At 36.9% G+C, this 24,947-nt stretch overlaps 1 protein-coding gene across 4 annotated transcripts in view; it reads right to left on the reverse strand.

The window, feature by feature from the left end:
* Nucleotides 1-24,777, reverse strand: part of KRAS (KRAS proto-oncogene, GTPase) — a 38,380-nt gene extending 13,603 nt beyond the window's left edge. The window contains exons 1-4 of one of the 4 annotated variants that reach the window (XM_036459215.2): nucleotides 24,595-24,777; nucleotides 20,147-20,268; nucleotides 4,603-4,781; nucleotides 3,114-3,273 (exon numbers count right to left, since the gene is read on the reverse strand). In XM_036459215.2, the coding sequence (XP_036315108.1) occupies nucleotides 3,114-3,273; nucleotides 4,603-4,781; nucleotides 20,147-20,257 (450 nt within the window). In that variant the 5' untranslated portion in view covers nucleotides 20,258-20,268; nucleotides 24,595-24,777. Of the gene's footprint in view, nucleotides 1-3,113; nucleotides 3,274-4,602; nucleotides 4,782-20,146; nucleotides 20,269-22,396; nucleotides 22,416-24,594 lie in introns of those variants that run through there. The other 3 variants (XM_036459214.2, XM_036459211.2, XM_036459212.2) reach the window with 3 other exon arrangements.
* Between the last annotated feature and the right edge of the window lie 170 nt (nucleotides 24,778-24,947).

The raw sequence follows: 24,947 nt of genomic DNA on the forward strand, positions 1-24,947 counted from the left end.
GAACATGGGTCCACACACAATGCATACTGGCAGAAATAAACATTACTTTAGCCTTTCAAATGTGGATTAAAATGATTGTAAAGAAATATAATTCATTACATCCTAGCAATGTAGTGGGCTTTTTAAAGTTGGTGAAATATATATTCTTCAACCCTTATCTTTAAAAAGTATTAGGAAAAATGTCCCTGTTCTCTCCCTCCACACATACACTACTTCCCTTTCACAGAATGCGTAAGTTTTACTTTAGATTTTTACAGGCTAACATTAGTAATTTTAAGTTGAAAAGTCTGCCCTAACTTCTAATGTATAACCAAACAATACAGTTTCCCAGAGAATTTGGGCATCCGTACACTACAACCAGAAGGCCAAATGTAGCCACGTTCTTTTTGTTTGTTCTACCCAAAAGCTAATTATGATTTTTACATTTTTAAAGGGTTACAGAGAAAGAAAGAAAAAATAAAAAATGCAACAGATACCACCTGTGTCTCACAATGCTTTTTTATCTGGCCCGTACCAGAGAAATTGTGCCAGTCCCTGACTTATGACAGCTCTAAATTCCTATTACCTTAAATTTAATCTTTTTGATGTTAGTGTTTTAGGTTCATGCTCAAGTCCAAAATGTAGGGCATGAAATAAGTAGTTATTGCTAAAATACAACAAGGATATGCATCTTTATTTTGTTCAAATAATAGCAAATAAGTAACAAATAAAATACTCTGTAGAAAATAGGGCTTCAAATTTTCACAAAACAATGGATATAAAATTTTTAAATTTATATTTTAAATTTATAATTTCCACAATTAGTACTTGAAGAGAGCTTTATAAAGTCTTCCAAAAGCATGCAAATATCAAGTTAATTTCAACAGAAGAAGATGAATAAACTTCTGAAAGGCAAATCAACAAGTCTATGTAATAAAACAAAGATCAGAAACTAAATATCTACATTATAGCTTAGCAACATAAATTACATAAAGATATTAATAAAACAGTATATAAATAAAAGATATTAATAAAACAGTATATAAATATAAGATGAGCACTAGAAGGTTAAGAAGTGAAGAATTACTTTACATCACTCTATATTTTCATTAGATGATCCACATAAATGTCTACCAAACAAATTTAAGTTAATCCACTTCCATATAAAAAACACTACATATAATTTTCTTACCTTCCCTCCCCCACCAAAAAACCCCACAAAAATAGCATAAAGCCTAAAAATCTATTTTAAAAGGAAACCAGGTAGTTTTCTAATAATGAATGCTGTGGTATATTAAAGCATTAATATCAAACTCTAAGAATGAACTAATACTTCTGCAATAGTAACCATAGAACAAAGAAAGAAGACAGCTATTTTAGGTTCATCAAATGAGAAGTGGAAGGCAGCACTGTGGGAATAACAAGACTTCTTTTTTATTGTCCTCTATTATGTTTCTACTACAACTACAGTCCAGGTACCAAAGATAGCATCCCCTGAGAGCCAGATGGATACTCAGAATCACAGGTCCAACCTAGACCCACTGAATTAGAATCTAGATAAGAATAAGCAGCCCAGTTAATTCCTAAACATATTAAAGTATGAGAAGCACTGCTCTATTTGCAATTCTTTACATTAGGCAGTCTCCTAGGCTTTTTTCTTTATAAAATTTAAACTAAAATGATAACTAGTTTAAAAAGTATCTTTAAAAGTTATAACTAGTGCAAACCACTACAGGGGAACTCAATATTTGTTAATGAATAAATTGTTAATGGTAGTAGGTTTGTAAACATTTTCATTAAGATTCCTTTAATTTTATATTTGTAAAATTTTCCTAAGAAAATGGTGGGCGATAAGTTATGAATATTATAATCATGTTTTTTGAGTACATCCCCTCTAACTGAAAACAAGGAGTCTGGTCAGAGACAACCAAAAAAAAGGAGACAAAGCCGAAACCTCTTCCCAGCCTATGGACCTGGGAATCAATGTAGGATCTTAATTCCTCTAAAGTAAAGGGTAGTGCTGTATATCAAGTATTCATTTAATCTATAAATCAAAGGCTTAAAATAGGATTTTTTTAAATATATTAAACTCTGTATTTCATACAGGTAGGATAAATAATAAAACTGAAATTATTTTATTTTACCTAAAGAAAAGTTACTTTTAAATTTTAGGTAATTTTTGGCCCTCGCCAGTATTGATCAGTTGTTAGAGCATCAGCTCAAGCACCAGAGGGTCATGGGTTCGATTCCTGGTCAAGGGCACATACCTGGGTTGCAGGTTTGATTCTGGCCCCAGTCAGGGTGTGTGTAGAAAGCAACCAACCGATGTCTCATTCTCACATCGATGTTTCTCTCTTCTTCTCCCTATCCTTCACTCTCTCCCTCTCCCCCTTCCTCCCACTCTTTCTAAAAATTGATGGGAAATATCCCAGGGTGAGGATTAACAAAAAAATTAATTAACTAATAAATAAATATAATTTCAAAAATAAAAGTCAAGATCAAACTGGCATTAATTTTTGTCAGAACAACCCAGTAAATGAATAACAGAAGTTCTATTTATTTTCTAAATAGTCTCTTGCTTTAATGAAAACTTTCTCCTAAAATATACCCTTAAAAAAAAACTCTACCGAAGTAAAATACTTCAAATACAACAAAATTTAATCTAGAAATATATGACATAAGACTCTTAAAAGCACTTCTAACACAGGGAACTCAATATTTGTTCCCCTGTTCTTTCACTTTATAAATATCACAGCAAAAATAATAATAATAATAATAATAAATAAAAAATCCCCACATTTATTGAATGTAAAATGTGCTGAGTTGAAGAAAATGTTCCATGTGGAAAGAAACCAAGCCAAAAATAATAGAATGGGGACTGGATTAAGAAGCACTGCCCTCTCCTATCCTTAAGGGAGCATTTTCCAAATAATTAATTTTATTGCCTACTTTAGTATAGCAGTAGAAAAAACTGATAAAGTACACTCAATAATAAAATAGTTATGCTCTCAGGCTTGTACATTTATTTATGTTTAGCCTTCCTGCCCCCAAAATGACATTATTAGGAGATGGTTAATTAAAATCACTTGATATAGATAAGAGAATAAATTTGGATTTATTACAGTTTTACCTACCTGTCTTGTCTTTGCTGATGTTTCAATAAAAGGAATTCCGTAACTTCTTGCTAAGTCCTGAGCCTGTTTTGTATCTACTGTTCTAGAAGGCAAATCACATTTATTTCCTACGAGGACCATAGGTACATCTTCAGAGTCTTTAACTCTTTTTATTTGTTCTCTGGGGAGGAAAAAAAAAGTTGCATGAGAGGTATTAGAAACACAAAAATTGTACACACCTTTTCTTATAAAATATGGCATAATGAAGACTTTTAATTTAATTCCTGGTTCCCACCACACCAAATTTTCCTTGTTCCTCCATTTCAGTATTGTTTTCACCCATCTTAAAGAGCAAACTTCTGTCTCTTAAAAGATCAAATACCTAGAAATATACTAAAACTACAATTAATAGGTTCGTATATGCAATTAGGTCACATGATAAAACAGAAAATACTGAAAATCCTAGACCAAAAAAAAAGATATGCCCAATTTTTAAAATTATAATCTTAGAAACATATACTATATATGCTATTAAAAGTGTGTATAGAATTTAAAATGTTTTTATAAAAAACGAATCATAACGTTAATTTTCACATTTTTCTCAAAAAAAGAAGTGGAGTTTTATTTCTGTGTGTGCTACCCTGTTTATTCTGTAAAATTCCTTCTTTTTCAATAAGATGTGCATAAACTCTAAAATTTGCAGTAAAAATAACTTCCTTCAAAATTTTAAGTGAATTTCAAAGATGCAGTATGAAAAAGTCAACTTTTCTACAAAAATATTACCAACCACCCAGATTTCTTTTTCTGTATTACTAGAGAGAAAGTGTGCTATAAAAAATGTTAAACATCTTAACTAGGCTGACTCACTGTTAAAACATAGCCAATGAATGGGATATTTGCTGAATATGTAGTTTTACAAAAACTGTAAACCCTCAAAGAAACAATATAAACTTAAAAGTGATTATCTTAAAAAAAAAAAAAAAGTCAGTTTTAGGCTGATTTATCAGTTTCTTTAAAAACTGTAATTGTTCTAATACCTGTCGTTTACAACTTCAAAGTTTTGGTTTTTTTCTTTTCTTTTTTCTTTTCTTTTCTCTTAAATAGCTAATATCTGATTCCAAGAAATTCTACACTAAATATATTTGATTATTTTTAAGGCTACTTAAGTGGCACTCCCTCAGTTACATTTTCCTATTTTTGTTGGTGGTTTTCATTTTTATGCTAGCTCTAGCTTACAGCCTTCTCTAGTGGAGAGTGGTTAAAAGCACAATTTTTGGAATCAAACAGGCCTACGCCTCAATGCCAAGCACCGCCATCTATGCAAGTGGAACAAGTTACTCAATTTCTCTAATTCTCAAGAACTTCATCTGTAAAACAGGGATATTACCTACCTCATAATTATTCTAAAATTTAAATTAGATAATTTATGTATGGCTGTTAGCAAAGATTCAATAAGTGAAATAATATAATTAGTCCTAATGTCAATTTACTGTGTTCAATTTAAACCCACCTATAATGGTGAATATCTTCAAATGATTTAGTATTATTTATGGCAAATACACAAAGAAAGCCCTCCCCAGTCCTCATGTATTGGTCCCTCATTGCACTGTACTCCTCTTGACCTGCAGTGTCGAGAATATCCAAGAGACAGGTTTCTCCATCAATTACTACTTGTTTCCTGTAGGAATCCTGAGAAGGGAGAAACACAGTCTAGATTATTAGGGTACTTTTACTTTTAAAAAAGTGTTAGACACAACTCAAGAAAAAGAACCTAAGTCACAACTGGGCAAATGACTTGAATAGACATCTCTCTAAAACAGATAAATGACCAATATGCATAGGGAAATATGTTCAACATCATCAGGGAAATGCAAATCAAAACCACAACGAGTTACAGTTTCCCAGCCATTAGAATGCCTATTATTTATACCATATGATCCAGTAACTCCAATCCTTGATATATAACCAAAAATATTAAAAGCAGGGAATCAAACAGATATTTGTATCTATTTAATTTGTATCACAGCAACATTATTTACAATAGCCAAGATGTAGAAACAACTCAATTGTTTATTAACAGACTAGAGGCCTGGTGGATGAATTCACGTACGGGTGGGGTTCCTTGAGGGGGCCTGCGGGGATCCGGCTGAAACCAGCAGTCCAATGCCGCCTGCAACCCCTACCTGCTCCTGCTTATCCCGGCCCCACTGCACCTGCCGCAAGTTCATGCCCAATCAGTCCCGATCAGTCGAGGCTTGCATGCCACCACCTCAACAACAGTGCTCACCAGCTGTGAGTCCTGCATCTGGCATCCTCCTGAGGGAAGTGGCCTGTGGGACTGAGCTGAAACTGTCTCTCCAACATCCCCTGAGAAGTCCTGGATTGCAAGAGGGTGCAGGCCAAGCAAAGGGACTCCACCAATGCACTATCGGGCCAGAGAGGAACTGTGGGAGGGCTCCAGGGCATGTCCAGCCCGGTCTTGCCCAGTCTCAATCAGCCAGACCCCAGCAGCAGGCTAACCTATCAGTTGGAACATCTGTCCACTGGTGGTCAGTGCACATCATAGTGACTGGTCAGTCAGTCGATTGTCTGCCCCCCTGGTGGTCAGTGCATGTCATAACAAGTGCTTGAGCAGCCTTAGCAAATCATTAGCATATTACACTTTGGTTGAACAATCGACTGGTCACCAGATGACCAGACACTCAGGATATTAGGCTTCTATTATTTAGGATGAGTAGATAAACAAAATGTGATATATAAATAAAATAAAATATTACTCAGTCATAAAAATGAAAATTCTAATATATGGTACAACATGGATGAACCTTGAAAACAGTAGGCTAAGTGAAATAAGCTAGACCCAAAAAGACAAAACTATTATTTCACTTACATGAGATACCTAAAATAAATCACAAAGACAAAAAGGAGAATAGAGGTCACCTGAGGCTGGGGCAGGAGGGGTTAGAGAGTTATTGTCCAGTGGATGCAGAGTTTTAGTTTGAGATAATGAAAACAGAGCTAATGGCTGCCCAACACTGTGAATTTACTTAATGTCACGGGATTGTACACTTAAAAATGGCTGCAATAGTAAGTCTTATGTTATATATATTACCACAATTTTTAAGAAGCTGTTATATAGAGATTCAACAATGGAAGTGTACATATTATAAAAAGACCCAAACTCTTATAAAAAATAGTTATTACAAAATGTGATAGCTCTACCAACTGTTATTCAGGAAAAAAATTCAATCAGCTTACAAATAAATGTCATGAATCTATTTTACTTATAGTCAAAGGAATATAAAGAGAATGGTCAATACTGAGGATTTAACGCCCTTATCCATTTCTGAAATCCTGAGAACAGTATTTCACAGCCAGGTGGCTATTAAGATAACTCTGAGGAATACGACTTCTATCTGCAAATTCTGTGGGGGAGAATAGACGGTTATCCTAAAAAAACCTATGCAACACCAAACTGAGTACGGAAAGGGGGTGGGTAACATCAATGGAATCTTAAAATGAAAATCTGATTTTCTTTGACTTTTGATTTATACTCATGCCTTAAGGATTTCACACACTCTCTGCCAAAACAAGCCTCAAAAAAAAAAAAAAAAAAGGAAAACAGAATGGTGTAATGTGAAGTCATGGAATAAGAGGCAGGCTGATGATGGGCATAAAGCATACACCAAAGGCACTGTTTTGTATTGTTCTACATGAGGGCTTAGCACTAAAGTGTCTTTTATTTGATGAATTACTTTATAGACCATTCCATCATTAAAAAAGAGAATGGTCATTAAAGGTCATGTTTTTGATAAAATACTTCCTAAATGTTCACAGTAGAATACAAATATATATCTTGTGGATGGGCAAAAATAGGCTTACAGTTGTCAGTATGCAAGCTTATTCCTGCATTATTTAATTTTTTATCATTTTCCATAGGAACTGTAAACCTACTTTTGCCCATCCTCTATATGTAGCATGGTCCCAATAAAATATATGTACATAGCTGTACGTATACATATATTTAAAAACCTATGGTATTACATGAAAATGTTAATAAAGGTTTTTTGGTTTTTTTTTGTACTAGATGCTATTAAATGTATTCTTTTGGCTTTTACTTTTTAAAAGTGTGAAAGACGACCATGTTAGGCTGTGATTTAATGGTTATCTTTTAAAGTAAACTGCACCTTCCATATTATCTGTAATAAAATTAGTCCACCATCAGAAAAGAAGGACGAATATTTATCTTGAGAGCAAAGTACAGTGTCTTAGAATCAATCCAATCATTACCCAGGTATGGCTAGAGATCAAAAAGACTTTTCCTTACCTGTTGCTGTTACCTCATGTCCTTCACTTACCAATACTAACCTAAGTTAACCTTTAGCTGATAGTTTCCTTAGTCTTTAAATATAAAATGTTTTACCAACAAAATTAAAAGACTATAGTTTCTGGAGCCACACAAGTCTAGACTGAATGTGTAGGTGGGAGGTTATTCACCATCTCCCCACATATATAATGACTCCAAACTGTAGCTCAATAAAGTCCCATTTACAAAATTTTCAAATACTCTGTTTTAAAAGTATTTAGTGTGGAATATTTGAAGTTTCTTTATGTATTTCATGACACATTTCCATGATGAATATTCCATTGAAAAGACTAAGAAACTGGGAAAGTAGTCCCACCCTATTCACTTATCTATCTCATTCCTATTACATTTTCCCTTCTAAAACCTAAAAATATTAACAGTTAAGATCTGTGTCATATTAGGTTATTGAAAAAAGTAATCTACAACCTACATAAAAACAATGAGTAGAATCTGATTAAAAAGAATAGATGTAGGTTAAAACTTCATTATTTCCAAAATTAATTTTAAGTAATCACTGAACTATATAAAGACACAGTGTCACTTGGTCAAAACTTAAGAACAAAGATGTTAAAAGGCAAAGCATGATCTGAAAAAAAAAAAATAAATAAAATAAAAAAAAGAACTGATAGGTTTGATTACAAAGCAGAAAATAAGCACAACAAAAACAATATATAAATACTAAAGATTTTGTTCCAACTTCAGGTTAGACATTGGGAAGAAGTATATGGAATCAGAAAAAAATTTAGTCATCAGTGTAAGGTCTTTCCCAAGACTAGAGTCTAGATAAGAGTTTAGCAAACTATTGCTCACAGGCTAAATCCTGCCCACCTGTTTTTGTCTGGCCCATGAACTAAGAATAGTTTTTATGTTTTTAAATGGTTATTTAAAAATAAAACAAAGATTATGTGACAGAGCCATAAGGCCCTTTATAGAAAAGTTTGCCAATCCTGCTCCATGCTAGTAAAATACCTTTTCACAAGTCTGAAATATTCTCAACACATATTATTTGTTCCTTTTATACTTAAAATATAAACCATCTCCTGAGAAAGTACAGGTTATTTAAGTTCAACCAATTTTAAAAACCACAGATCCTAAAAAGAAATTGTTAGGAATAGATCAAGAAAAGAATCAAAACCTAACATTCTTAATTAGTATTATGTCTACCCTTTCAAATAGAAATAATTTTTAGATCAGGTACACAGATTACTAATATCCTTTGGAACCTAAGATAAAATAAAGTCACTGTAACTCAACATAATAAAATATTAAATGCAAGAAAGTTATTCCATATATTTTCTCTCACTCTCAGTTACAGTACTATGGTTATGCTTACTTAAGTACCAAAAGCAAAACCTTTTCTAAATGAAATATACTATGTTGCAAAAGCTAATCATAGAACTTAAACATTTACAGTGATACAATAAACAGGCACAATCCTTTTGGAAAGCAGTTCCAGTAGTTATCAAGAACCACACAAATCTTCATAGCCTTGACACAATGCCACTTTTAGTAAATGATGCTAAGGAAATATGATTTATTTCCTTTGAAATGATAGTTACAATAGAGATATACTTAACATGGCAGGCATCCTAAAGTATCTTACAAAAAAAAATCACATAGGTGTTTAATACCAACCTACAATCTTACCCCTACAATCTATGTTCAAAATACACTCCAAATCCAAGCACCCACCAGCACCAGCACCCTGATCCACAATTCCATTTTGTCTTACGTAATCTCCTACAACTGCTTCCTAGCAAGGATCCCTGTGGTTACTCTTAAATGATACATGCTCCACATAGCAGCTAGTAATTATTTTTTTAAATGTCACTTGCTTTAAATGTCACTAGCTTGCTTAAAGTCCTCAAATAGTATCCCTTCATTCTACAAAATAAAATCCAAAGGACTGAGCCCTCTCTTTACTTAGCACCTCTGTATTTCCTTCATATCATGTATTATGATCTATTACTAATATACTTATTTGTGTAATTCTTTAAGTCCGTACCCCCTACTAGGTTTTAAACTCCATGACGGTTGAAACTCAAATATGTCTTGCTTACCATTATATACTCTGTGTGTAAGTTTTAAACATAGCAGATAATCAAAACTGTCTGTTAATAAATTAATCCATTCAATGTAAATAAGTGCAGACACTATAAAACTGTCTTGTCAAAATACAAGTTTAATAGTTTAAATTATATTTAAAAATTAAGTTATAAATTATTTTTTAACTATTTTTATATTTTATTTATTTTGTACTGAGAGGAAGGGAGAGAGACAGAGAGTTAGAAACATGGATGAGAGAGAGTCATCGATCAGCTGCCTCTTGCACACCCCCTACTGGGGATATGCCCACAACCAAGGTACATGCCCTTGACTGGAATCGAACCCGGGGCCCTTCAGTTCTCAAGCCGTCGCTCTATCCATTGAGCCAAACCGGTTTCGGCAAGTTATAAATTTTTAAATTGTAATATATTGAGTATTTTAGTGAATGCAGTCAATCAAGTTTTAGATAATATAAAGCCTTTAATGTAAAAATATAAACCAAACAATACATAGAGATATTTAAAAACACTGGGAGGGAAGATTGCAGAGAACACAGGGTTCTTCAATTGTATTAAGTTTTACAATCTTGAAAAGGAATCTAAACCAAAAGTGGAAGAATGCTACATTATGAAAAATCTGGTTGGTGCATACATGTTCATTATATTACTTTTTCATACAGCATTAAGAATGTACCCATTTAATCACCACTCAACATGGATTTTATATTTTTCTTTTTCTTTAAACTCGCCAGGCTAAAAATTCTTATTGTTTTAATATTCGTTTCTTTGAGGACTGATAATATTATATAGTTTTTTTTTAATATTTATTCCCATCTTCTATGTCCTTTGCCTACTTAAAATTTTCATTGTTTTTGTTCTGACTTGTACCAGTTTATTAACATGCCTTCAAGTGTTGTTTTAAGTATAAAAACTTATCTGTAGCTCCATTAAAGCATTTCTTTCAAAAAGAAGCCCCATAACCCCAATCTGTTTAACCAGCCCCGCAACCACTAATCTGTTTTCTGTCTCTGGATTTACCCATTCTGAACATTTCATGTAATTGGAATCATATAATATGTTGTCTTTTTGTCTGGCTTTTTTTAATGTAGGATAATGTTTTCAAGGTTCATCTATGCTGTCATCACATACTTCATTCCTTTTATGGCTGAATAATATTTGGTTGTGTGGATATATCATTTTATTTATCCATCATCTAATGGACATTTGGATTGTTTCCTCTTTTGGTCTATTTTGAATAGTACTGCTGTAAACATTCATGTACAAGGTTGTGTGTGAATGTATTTTCAGTTTTCTTGGGTATACCTAAAAGGGGAATTGCTGGGTCATATGGTAGCTTTATTTTTAACTTTTTGAGATGTCAGACTACTAGTATTTTCCAGATTGGGGTTATGGGGCTTCTTTTTGAAAGAAGAAATGTCATGGATGATGAAAATGTTATGGAATTAGATATTAGGTCTAGTAATAATTAATGTCGTTTTCTAATACTTTTTTAAATCGAATTTATTTAAACAATACAACAAAATTTAATCAACAATATAGTTGCTGTTGTTTTCTACTACTTGTGCCCAACGCTCAGGCAGCATTTTAATCCCTCTGTTGTAAAATTCTTGTGATTTTGATGCAAAAAATTCGGTCAATGCATTTTTGAGGCATTCTTCATTATTAAATTTTTTTCCAAGAAGAAAGTTTTGCAAAGAACGAAACAAATGGTAATCGGAAGGGGCAATATCAGGAGAATATGCAGGTTGAGGGAGAACTTCCCATTCCAACTGGCGCAGTTTTTCAGCAGTGATTCTTGCAGTATGCGGTCGTGCATTATCATGGTGAAGAATTACGCCCTTCCGATTAATCAGCGCGGGTTCTTTTTCTCTTAAAGCTTGGGCTAACCTTTCCAATTGGGCACTATACACTGCACTTGTAATGGTTTGGTTCAGGCGTCTTCAAACTACGGCCCGCGGGCCACATGCGGCCCGCAGAGGAGTCTGATCCGGCCCGCCAGGTTTTTTGGGCAGTGAGCTCAGCCGAGGTGTTACAGTAGGAATTAGTAGTTCATATAGTCCGGCCCTCCAGCTCTCTGAGGGACTGTGATCTGGCCCCCCACTTTAAAAAGTTTGAGGACCCCTGGCAGATGGTAAAAGTTCATAATGAAGAATTCCTTTAAAATTCCACCAAACACACAACATCACTTTTTTTGCATGCAAGTCAGGTTTTGGCGTGGGCTGCGGAGCCTCATTTTTGTCCAACCATTGAGGCCGCCTTTTCAAATTAACATACAGCACCCATTCTTCATCTCCGGTAACAATTTGCTCTAAAAACGGCAAATGGTTTTGACGAGAGAGGAGCGAACTGCAAATTGTGCCTCTTTGATTATGGTTGTTGTAGGTCAACTCATGAGGAACCCATTTTCCAAACTTTTGGACTTTGCCAAGTGCACGCAATTGATTGGAAATTGTTTTTTGTGAACAATTTAAAGTTGTCGCAAGCTCTTGTTGGGTAATTTGAGGATTTTGCACCAAAAGAGCTTGAAGAGCTTCTTGATCAAAATTGGACACATGGCCTCGACCACTCTTGTCATCTAACGAAAAATTTCCCTCGCGAAATTTCTCAAACCAATGCTGGCATTTTCTGGCGCTAACTGCATCTTAACCAAGAGCACTACAGATGTTTTTTGCAGCCTCACTTGCTTTTCTTCCTAATTGGAACTCGTAAAGCATGCAGTGCCGAATATGCTCTTCATCCGCCATCTTCTTAGCCCTAGTTTTGCAACAAAAACCAAACCAAACACAAACTTTTTCAAGCAAAACTTGTTAATTGCACTTCACACGTTCTGTAGATACCATGTGCTTGAAGGTTATGTCAATACAAGTCAAGGCCAAGCAATATTTTATAATAAACGGTTTAAAAACGACATTAATTATTACTAGACCCAATAGTAGTGATGGTTGCATTACTTTGTGAATATACTAAAAACCATTCAACTGTATACTTTAAAAGGATGGATTTTTTTTGCTATGTGAATTATATCTCAAGTTTTTCAAATGGCAGTGCTAACTGATTAGGGACGGAAACAAAAGAAAGAATAGAGGAAAAGAGGAGTTCAATTTGGAACATGTTGAATTCCCTTATGTTTGTGGATTGTTCTGGTGGCTATGAGCTGTAGGCAGCTTGATATATAAGTCTGATGCCCAGGACAGAAATCTAGGCTAGATATATACTCTTGAATCTTCAATCTATGGGTAGCCACTGAACTCCACACTGGTGGTATGAGCATGGGCAAACTATTTATCTCTCATCTACTCTTAACCATTGTCCCTTCAACCTGGGCTCAGGCTCCTCCCTGGCCTCCTGCCACTTCATGCACTACTTTGTGCTGTGGGGGATCAATGCGGATAGCAGGCTGGAGCTATCCAGCGGGTGAGGCCAGGCTGCAGCAGCACAGAGATCCACTGATCCCCACAGGCCAGGCCAGGACAGGCCAAGGGAACCTACCGGTGCACGAATCTGTGCACCAGGCCTCTAGTTATACAAATAAAGAAGCTAACTTAATGTTAATTCATCCAACTTGAGTTATTTACATAATACTGCAAGAACAGAATTTAGGACTTACATTATCATTTTTATTTCAACATATTTAATGGTTAACATTAAACCTTATACAAGGTAGAATGAAAATATGGAGGGCGTGAGGAAGAATGAACTCATGATTTTTAAATACAAGATATTTCTTAGCTCTGTCCATTGGAAAAGGTCTAGAAGCAGTGACTCCTCAATCGCAATAAATGTACCTAACATCCAGGTTTTTTTTAAATATAATTCCCCACTAAAAGGAATTTGGGTACTTTGGACAAGTGGCTGAATCCAGGGTGCGGCCATGGAAAGAACAAGATGAACCTGGAACACACTGTGACAGAAGGAAGAGCTCAAAAACTGATGGAGACATGCCAAAAGGATACAGAGGCCAGATTGAAAGGGATTCCACTGGCTAATATAAAAAACAAACTTGAGAATCAATTTAACACATTGAATAAAAAAGTAATACATGAATTCATACTAGTACAAATATGGCAAACCAAACAAATGAAAAAAAGAGAGTGACAGGAAAACAGAGAGCCGTTATTAATGGTAGATGTTAACCAATAAATGTAGAATGACAGAGTCAGAAGATTAACTACCGTTTTACATTCACGATGGTAGTAATTTATTCTGGTGAGAATTATCAGTGTATGCTACATCTCACTGGGTGCAAATGGGTTGGAGAACAGGATATTTATATTCTCAAAGTGTCCCCCCACAGAGTATACACCAATTATAAAGGAAGCAAAGATAGTTTCAGAGAGAGAAAACAGACATGACCTTAACCTAATAATCATGTTAACATCATCAATAATGGGCAAACCTGTGCCTACTGATTTGATGTGCAGAGGAGGGCATAACATCATGTGGTATTCTCTGGTCAAAACTGTTTAAACTAAATCTGATTATGAGGAAATAATCAGACAAAACAACTGGTCTGAATTCTTTAAAAAGTACCATTGTCATGAATGACTAAGAAAAGCTGAGAAACTGATTTTGAGACATGACAACTAATTTTTTTATCCTGGATCAGGAAAAAAAAAAGGAATTGCTAAAAAAGAAACATTCAGGGAACTGACAAAATTAGATTATGGGCTATATATAATTTTTTTTTATACAAATGTTAAATCCCCTAAATTTTGCCACTGCATTGTGATTCTACAAGGGAATGCTCATCTTGTTAGGAAAGGGTTGACAAACTTTTTCTATAAAAGGTCATATAGTAATTGGTCTCTGGTGAAACTACTTAACTCACATTATAGTGTAAAAGTAGCCACACACACACACATATATAGAGAAAGCAAGCATGTCTAGTTTAAGAGCAACTGGTATTCATTATACTATTTTTTACTATTTTTCCATAAATAAAAGTTTTCAAAATAAAAAGTTAAAAAATTAAGTAAGATAAGTCTATATTACTATTTAATCTTCTCAATTATTTTATTTTTATTACCCATATCTACAATTTTGTTTTGTTTTGTTTTTGTTAATCCTCACCAGATATTTTTCCCATTGATTTTTAGAGTGGAAGGGAGGAGGAGAGAGAAGCATCAATGTGAGAGAGATATCAATGGTTGCTCCTTGGATGCACCCCAACCTGGGCCAGGGATGGAACCTACAACCAAGGTACATGCACGCCTTTGACCAAAATTGAACCCATGACCCTTCAGTCAGTAGGCTGACACTCTACCTACTGAATCAAACAGGTTAGAGCTCTCTCTAATTTAAGATCACAATATTATAACTGTTCCATAAACCTAGAAACTATGATAAATAATATCATTGAGATGAGAGAAATCTACTTCCCCCCTAAAGCATAAAGCCTTCTAAATTAAGTTATATGTAATTAGAATCATTGTCTAGAAGCATTGCTCTTCAAAATATTTCTAAGACTAGTAAGTCCCACGAAGGCAGTGATTTGGTCCCTCTGCTCCTTAATGTGTCTCCAGCTCCTAGGAAGACTGTATGGTACAAAGTGGGCACTTATATTTACAGAATTTAAGAACTGACTGCATTGTTTAAACCAGAATCCTCTTAAGAGATGCCAACACATTAACATTTTTTTTCGTTCACTTATTTCCATTATCAATTTTCAACTGTATGTTTTTAGAGCTTTGTATTTATAAAAACTCAAATTAAGAATTAACATTCAGGTCTAACAAATAGTTATTATTAAGTAAATACTTATTCTTAAATTGACCAAAATATAGAACCTGAATTTTGTGTATGTTCTAAAATTCATGTAATCACAATTATTCTACAATCCTATAAAAATCTACAAAATGTGAACTTCCACAATTTGCCAGTTTTGAATAGACCTTTCCTAACACCCAATTAACACATCACTTCTGCATGTAAGTCAAGAAATTCAGAGCCTCTTTTTATTCCCTCAAACAAAATAATCTCCCCTCTTTTTTCTTATTAGGCTACATTTCCTTTCTTAAAAACATTCAACCACATACTTAGGCTAAACTAGTCCACAGAGTAATCTTAATATTAGCAGAGTAAATTATGATACTTTAGATTTTTAGACAAATAAATAAAACTTTTAAATAAAATTAATATACTTATAAAATGATTATACCCCCACACACAAATAGGAAAAATCTCCAAATTTAGGAGGTATTTTACTGTTATTCATTATAAAAGCAAATAAATTGACCAGTAGAGGGCACTCATTTACAAGGGGGAGAAGAGCAGGTCACAGCCTTGAAGAGAACTTCATTTATAAAACTGCTATTACCTTATTTTAAAAACAGAACGTTTTAATAGGAAGTTATACACACACACGCACACCTATAGATGTGTGTGTGTGTAAATAAATAACGTATTACTGGTTTAGAAAAGGTAAAACTTAAATCTGTTAGAAAACTTAACATAAACCTTATTCAGGGACTTGAGTCTAACAATTTAAGAATGTTTAAGGCTGCCCTAACCCGTTTGGCTTAGTGGACAGAACGTTGGCTGGCAGAATCAAGGGTCCCAGGTTCTATTTGAGTCAAGGGCATGTACCTTGGTTGCGGGCACATCCCCAGAAGGGGGTGTGCAGGAGGCAGTTGATCCATGTTTCTTTCTCATCAGGGTTTCTAACTCTCTCTCCCTCTCCCTTCCTCTCTGTAAAAAAAATCAATAAGATATATTAAAAAAAAAAAAAAAAGAAAAAGAAAAAGAAAGAAAGAGAAAAAAAAAAGAATGTTTAAGGCTATGCGTAACAAATTAGTGTCTCAACCTCAGCACTATTGACATTTTGGGCCAGGTGGTTGTGGGGCTGTCCTGTGCGTTACCCCCCATAGGTGCCAGCAGTTCCCCCCTCAAGTTGTGACCACAAAACATCTCCAGATATAGACAAATGTTCCCTAAAGGCAAAGTCACTCCTCACTGATGATTACTGAAACACGGAAAAGCCAGAAAAATAACAGCTAGCAAGTTTACATAAAGCTTTTTTAACACAATTTTTCAATACAATATTACACATTTTCTCGCTATAATTTAAATACCCTATTCAGCAAGTAAAATAAATTCCATAAAGTTTATGTATTAAAAAAAACAGAGAAACTGATAAATCTTGGTGATTATAGCTCAAAGCACTTAAGATAGCACAAATCAATCCAATTATGAAGCCATTCTTTCTTACTAAGAAAACTATTTCATCAAAGAAGGGCATAAAAGTTGGACTGAATTTTAAGTGTGTAACACTAACAGAAACATGCAGATGTCAATGAAATTAAGAGCTTGGAAAAAACATTTCTTTCTATGTCGATTTTTAGTAGTATACTATATCCATTAGACACATATCTACACTAATAAAAGAGAAAGATGCAAACTGACCATACCTCCGCAACACCCATCCCCCAATCAGGAGTGTGCAAATTAACCCAACAAAGATGGCGGGTTAATTTGCATATGCAGGCATGAAGTGGCCTAGGCATGGAGGGATGCCTTCTATGAGGGGGAGGGCAGGGGCAGAGGGAGCTTCAGGAGTGGTGCTTCGGCTGAGAGCGAAGACTTGCAGGCTCCCGGGCAGCTGGGAGCCGAGGCAGGGGAAGGAAGGCCTATTCTTGCATGAATCTTCGTGCAATGGGCCTCTAGTAATATACTTGCTAATTGATCAACTGATCATTCTGATTTCAATGTCTATAACTACTTGTTTATTTTTAAGATAAGATTTTTCTTTTTCTATCAAATTTTCCCTTGCTAAATATATCTTAGAAAACATGTTTTCATAATAACAAGGGATCTCTAACTATAAAAACATACATTATTTCTAGCCTGGTATTATGCTTAGGGGATGGCTCTGAGTTTTTAGTAATCTTGCACCACTAATGAAGTATTTCATTATCTCTAGAACTCTTTGATCAACTTCATAAAAGATAAAGGTAAAATCTTTCAAAATAGGTGATTATCATGTGCATAGCCTGAAATATAAACATGCTCCATAAATGTGTCATTCCTATCTAATTCTATATCATATCTCTGCCAGTAAGATGCCATTAGATAGTATTTAAGGTCAAATTTTGGTATACTGATATGAATTAGCTTCCAATATTAACTATTTCTTTGCTTAAAGATTTATACAAGGATAGAGTGGAAATAATATGAAAACATCTATCTCATAATATGAAAACATTTGCAAATTTTAAGCCACTAGAAAATATGGTATTACTTGATTTAAAAATTTTTTTGCAATTTCTTTCCATTTGTTTTAATGCAGGAAAACTGATGAGAATTCCAAATGTGCAAAGTCTATGTCCTCTCTCATTTTCTCTCTGACCTACATTGCTCACCAATCAAAACCTAACAGCAGTAGTGATATCCCCATCCTCCTTTTAAATTTTTTACAAAAACATCAAGTTAGCATTTTGCTTAGCTGCTTATTAGAATAAACTAATTCTCTTGCCTTTCTTGTGATTTAACTATACCCTAAGACTCTAGTGTGTTAGTTGCCTCAGAGACAATCTCTGCATGATACCTTCTCCTAGGTGGCTAAACTAACTAGTGAGGAACCTCAATTTCAAAGTTCACAGGCAATCAATGTTCCCAAAGTCAAGTCTTCTGGTTTGACAGAAATCATAATCAGAGTTATGAGTTTGAGTTTATGAACATTTTCTACCTTCCCCCAAAATAGAGGATTAATTTCTAGATTTAGTTCTATTCTATTTATATTGCACTTTAACAATTGTGACCAAAAGGTTTCCTAACCTATTTTATCACATTATCATACATATAGCATTCATGACCTCTGGTAGGAAACAGTATAATGAAATTCCTCAGATTTTCAGAGAAGATGAGGGTACTTCTGCTAAAACCATCTTCCAAAATCCTAGGAACAGTTCCATGCTTAACCTGAATTCTATTTAAAACTTCCTTTCACTTCTGATTTAAATGGTGAAGTATGCCAAGTAGCCTTGGCTTTAGAAATGAGTTAACTATTTAATACTCCTTGAAGACAAAAAAACAAAACATAATCGTCATACAGCACTGAACAGACTTATCAAGAGCAAATATAGAGACTATTATATAGGTGGTTCACTTGATTAGGACTCTTCCCTTTTACTGCAAATTCTTAAACATGGAAGCCAAATGAAAGTTGTTTCTCTGTCTAAACCAAATCTTTGCAAATACATGCTTATTTCTTCATTTTTTCCCCTGTAGTACCAAAAATATTTAACATAAGAGGCCCAGTGCACGAAATCCCATGCACAGGTTGGGTCCCTAGCAGCTGCTTGCTGGGACCTCCCTTCCCTGGTGGCTGGCCGGGGCCTTCCTTCGTTCCGTGCCATCCCTGGTGGTCAGCGCACATCATAGCAAGCGATCAAACATCCGGTCGGTCAAACTCCCGAGGAGACAGTTTGCATATTAGGCTTTTTATATGTATATATAGGTTTCCTTATAAAACTTATCTAATCAATCCTCAGTTCTAAATTGCGTAAACATCTTCCCAAGGCACCAAAGCCCTCAGACCCTACCTCAGTGCAGTCAAAGACATTACACAGCTTGGCAGACAAAGTTCTGGGAAACTTTTCAAAGTTGACTTGAACAACTGGTATATCACACCTAGAATAAAATCTAGGGACTTGGATTTACCCAAGGTAAAGAAGTCTAAAAAATAATCCAGCTGTGTAAGTCTATTTCAAAGATGGAACGGTATACTTATTTCTATCTTCTCTGATGTAAAACTTAATGTGAAGTTTCGATTATGCATAAAATATAGTAATTCTGGAAATGAGTTAACAAGGACAGCTGTGCCATTCCCTCCCACAGGTCTCTGGGATTAAATTAATCCTTATCTGCTTGATACTACCTGACCTCTCAAGGTCTCCTTCAGGCCTTTACTCTATCATTTTGTTGTTGGCCTTTAGTTTGGTGATTTTTCACTAAAATAAAAGTCTGAAAATCATTAATCAATTTGTAGTAAAAAAAAAAAAAAAAAAAAAAAACAACAACTAACATTTCCTTGAGTAAATTAAAAAAGTGCTGCAAAGTAAAGCAAAGGATTGGTAGTGGTATACTTATATATATATATCTGAGATATACAGTTATCTATATATGTAAAGAAAGAGCTTTTTAAAATGCATCAGGTAGCTGTAGATTCTCCACTACTTCAATATGAAGAGGAAACAGGGAAATACTAATTACATTTTTAAATTAGCCTTCAAATGATTATACTTCACAATTCAAATCTAATACATGACATCAAAATAACAAAAAACAAACAAACAAAACCTATGAAAATTATAGCCACATTTTTTAAAAATGACTGTTAGGTATAGATAAAATGTATATTCACATTCCACTTTCTCACAAAATTCTGAAATGCACACATACAAACACAGTAGGAATGTCATGAAAGAGAAGAATGTCCCAAGAGAAGAAGGGCTCTCCATATCTATGGTTATGTATAACTTCAGAACAAAGCTTTAAAGCATAAATACATTTTTGATAACTTAATAAAATTATTTTCAGTATAATTGTCTTGTATTGCAACTTTTTTTGTACCCAAAGGATGGGCTTGCACAAATCAATATGCATAACATTAAAACAAGATTTACCTCTATTGTAGGATCATATTCATCCACAAAATGATTCTGAATTAGCTGTATCGTCAAGGCACTCTTGCCTACGCCACCAGCTCCAACTACCACAAGTTTATATTCAGTCATTTTCAGCAGGCCTTATAATAAAAATAATGAAAATGTAACTAAATTAGAACAAGTATCACACATGAGATTAATAGAAGCCAAACACTCTACCAATGCCTTTTAACACAAATTCACCTTTATATGGAAAATTATTTCAAATTATCTCAAAAAATTCAATGATAAAACTTCAGTACAGATGTGTATTGTCAATGAATCCTACTGTATTTACAAACTGCCCATTCAACCTTTCAGGAAAAAAATGCATTCAGAGTACAAAGTTCTTTTATCATATATTCAGGTTGTTCTATCTAAACAGCCAATCTGCTGTTCTATAGCAGTTAATGGCTCTCAAAGGAACATGCCATTTTACTCAGTACGGTGTCTAGCACATGCTCTATACCCTGTGGACACACCCACATAAAACTATGGACGGCTCTCTCTCCTAGTTTGGCTATGGCCCCTAAGAGTTACAAGTGGATATGCTGAGTGTCTTTGTTGGAGCCGAGAGCTACAGAAAATTTTTTAAAAGAATCATCAGCTGAAACCGGTTTGGCTCAGTGATTAGAGCGTCGGCCTGCAGACTGAAAGGTCCCAGGTTCGATTCTGGTCAAGGGCATGTACCTTGGATGTGGGCACATCCCCAGAAAGGGGTGTGCAAGGGGCAGCTGATCAATGATTCTCTCTCATCGATGATTCTAACTCTCTATTCCTCTCTGTGAAAAATCAATACAATATATTTTAAAAAATCATCATAGTTAATTTTCCAGAGTAGTTAGGAAGAACCAGACAGTGGGGTGGGAGTGGAAGAGGGGGGGGTGGAAGAATTGTCAAATAAAGTTCACTGTGTAGTGAGAAAATAAAAATTGAGACACCAAAGTAGGTAAGGACAATACTTTAAGTATATACATATTATTGATTTCAGAGAGGAAGGGAGAGGGAGAGAAAGACAGAAACATCCATGATGAGAGAGAATCATTGATCTGCTGCCTTCTGAACACCCCCTACAGGGGATTGATCCTGCAACCTAGGCATGTGCTCTTGACCAGAATCAAACCCAGGAGCTTTTAGTCTGCAGGCCAACGCTCTACCCACCTAGTCAAACCAGCTAGGGAAGGACAATAATTGATGAACAATTTAATTTGTAAAATATCTGCTGGGGGAAATGATGAGATAAAAACAGAGAACTCTGAGAACTGTGAAATATTAAGTACAGTTTATTTAATCATCAATCACAACATATATATCTATATTAGTGCTGAAAAACAGTACTCTGCACAAGAAAAATATAATTATATAAAATTTGAAAATAAGCGCTGCTTTTAACAAGAAATTTTTAAAAAGATGTGACTGAATAGTTCTCACATGACTTTTACTCTTTGCATCTCATCATCTCCCAACAGTTGCAATAAATATTGACAATTTGTAAGGTTATCAGTACAAGACAGAAAACATTTTTTAGTCAGTTGTTTCAAACTTTTTGAAATAAAATGAATTCATTTAACTTTATCTTCTCTCCCTCAATAATTACATGATATTATTACAAATAAGGAACCATGGAAAGAATGGCAGTAAATGCACAATTTATTATAAGCAGTCCCAAATTAATGAATGTGCAGATATAAAACACAATATACATACAGCATCCTATTTACTGAATGCCAAAAAGTATCCAAATAGTCCCGGAAAATAAAAGATAATATGGTTTTCCAAATGATAATATACTAACCACCCTCTTTACCCTATTCCTGAGGGCCCCCCCCCCCCCCCCCCCCGCGCGCCCCCCCCCCCCCCCCCCAGAGAGCACACAGGCCAGACAACTGCTGTTATCAGACTCTTATACTCCAGATCTCTGGCCTACTCGGTGCCACCTGCCTAGACTTATTTGCTCTTGTCTAAGGCCACCTTGGGAGTCACTACAAACATGTATCTCATTCTGTTTGCTCCCACTTTTTATTCCAAATGCAGGCTATATAAAATGGATTGGATGAGGAGAATCACACCAAAATGTATCCCTGCCCACCAAAGCCTGCAAAATAATTTGGAGAGCCTCGCTCTCCAAAAGCGGCCCAGGAACCCATTAGGCTTCCCAAGGCTTTTGGGAGGAAGAGGGTCCAAGAGGTTAAAAAACGACTTTCATAAAAATTCTACATGGTCAATTACCCCTTTTACTCTCGTTCTTTCACAAGTATACGGTGGAGTTTTCCAGATGTGTGACCACCACAGACTGAATGCAGAAGCAGATATGAGGATCCAGGTGTCTCCTACTGTCATATAATTAAGACTTGCAAAAGTGTTAAACAATGCCACCCTTCTCACTAACTTTTGTTTTGAAAAGTTATTTTTCATTAAAAAAAAAAAAAAAGCTATTTATATTAACAAGTAATGGGCTCCTTGTTCCTATTTTTAAATGAATGAAGAAATGTTTAAAATTCTCAGTTTCTGTTTCTGTGATGGTAAATATTGACACGCCACACGCTGGGATCTTCAATAGCTTTTAATATAAAGGGATCCTTACACCAAAAAAGTTTGCTAGCCTAGGCGACCCTGTGGACAGAGAGTGGATAAGAACTTAATTTTGTAGACGTGTGTGAACCCTGAGAGAAACACACCTTTCTGGTCTACCTGTTTATAGAGTGGTTGTTTCTGGGGAGGGGGGATTCCTTAAACTGGATTATAAAAATCAAGTAATGTTTCAGTCCAGGAGAGAAAACTGGGTTCCCAAGGAAGCTTACTAAAGATCACATGCTAGAAGGGCCCCCCCTCACCCAAATCTACAAAAGCTAGAGCAAGGAGGGGTGGACATGTGTTCAGAGGACAAGATCTAGTGAAGGGAAGAAAAAAAAAATCACTTTTATTTATCATCTCATCTACTACCTCTTAAAACCAAGTATGCCCGAGGATGGCTAGTCTCAAAGCAAGTAGCATTACCATCAACCTTATTGGATGTCTACGTTGGAGTCAGCATTTTGAGCTTAAGAGTGACATCTCTCCTATGGTTGATTCTGAGATGACTATTATGAGCAGCTTTTGTCCCTTTACAATTTCTTTTGAAATGAATGTCTCCATTACATATGTAACATGTATGTTGGGTAAAAATCAGACAATGTTAACCCCTTGTTTTGATGGATATTAGGATTTAAGGTTAGTTTAGGACTTCAGCCATAGCATGCACCTGCCTAAGGGTATTTCAGGCAATTGGCTGGAAGATTGCTACAATGAATTAACTCCTCCTGTAGCTCAGTTTTAAAGAAAAAAAAAAAAATTAAATTGGGTGCTGTTTAAGAGTAGTAACACCTCTGGGGATGAGGATCAAATCTGTGAGGAGGAAGAGGAGGAAGGTCACATCAAAGAGATAAGGGAAAAGGACAAGAGCAGGTAAATTAAACTTCAAGGATGGTTCTGGCTATGACTGTCTCCACATAAGGGAAAAATGAAGCCCCGCTTCTGCTCTGCGGGTTTCCTGCGTTTGCGTTTTCCCTGGACAAAGCCAAACAGAACAGACCTTCCTGGGATTTAACTTTTTCCTTCTCGTTCAGTCACGGGCTTTTTTACCCGGCAGGGTGTTGGCCACCTGTTCTTCCACCACCGTCTCTACCTCCTCCTTTGTGGCCACGGCAATGTCACAGCCGTGCATGGGGGAGGGGAGCAGCCAGGAACTCGGCTGCAGTGCATTTCCCCCCCCTCCCCAAACACACAATAACCTCCCACAGTGGTCTCGGGCACTTTCCCCTGCTCTTCCCAAACGTGACCACCCCAAACTCCCCATCTCCCCTTCCCCAGGGAACAGGGACCCCTGGCCGTGGGGTCTGCGCTCCGGGGAGAAGTTTATCCCTTCGCCCCTGGAGATGCTCCGTGCAGCGGGGAAGGCGGCCCGGAGGCCGGCCGGGCGCGGGGAGGGAGGGAACCCGAGGTGCGGGAGCGGGAGCGCGGGGAGAGGGCGAGCAGGGCGCCGAGGGGGAGGGGAGGCGGCGCGAGGGGAGCCACCTCCGCCCCCCGCCGCCCCGCGGGGCAGGCAGCACGGCCCGCGCCGGGCCCGCCAGTGTCCCCGCGGCCGGCCGCCTCCCCGGCGCTCGGGGAGGAGGAAGGAAGGGGTTCCCCGTCCAGGAAGCAGTACCAGCGGCGGCCGCCTCTAGCCTCACCCTGCTCAGCCCCGCACCGCCTAGTCCTCAATCCCCGCCGCAGAACACCCCCCTCACCCCCCGCCACACAGCGCCCGGCCCCCGCGACCCTCCCCGCCCCGCCGGGACCCCCAATTCATTCACTCGCCGCCGGCCCCGCCCGGCGCGGGCGCGGGCGCGGGCGGAGGGTCGGGTCCGGGGCAGCAGGGGCCCAGGAGAGGAGGTCTGCTCTATCCATACCTCTCTCCCGCACCCGGGAGCCGCCGCGCCTCTGGCCCCCGCCGCCGCCTTCAGAGCCCGCACGGCGCTCGCGCCCAGTCGGAAATGGCGGGGGCCCGGAGTCCAGGCCGAGCAGTCGCCGCCGCCGCCGCCACCGCGCTGCTCTGCCTCCGCCGCCGCCGCCGCCGCCGCTGCCGGAGCCGCCGCCTAGGGGAATCGAGCGCCGAGCGCACCGATGAGCCGGGGGCCGAGCGGCCGTGCCGAGGGCAGGGCGATCGACGCGCTCGGCGCTCGATTCCGCGCGGGCGGGCGCGGCGGAGGGCGGTGTGGGAAGAAGAGGGAAGGGAGCGAGGCGGGCGGGGACGAGGAGCGGG

This window comes from Pipistrellus kuhlii, unplaced genomic scaffold (assembly GCF_014108245.1).
Source record: "Pipistrellus kuhlii isolate mPipKuh1 unplaced genomic scaffold, mPipKuh1.p scaffold_m20_p_3, whole genome shotgun sequence".
NCBI lineage: Eukaryota > Metazoa > Chordata > Mammalia > Chiroptera > Vespertilionidae > Pipistrellus > Pipistrellus kuhlii.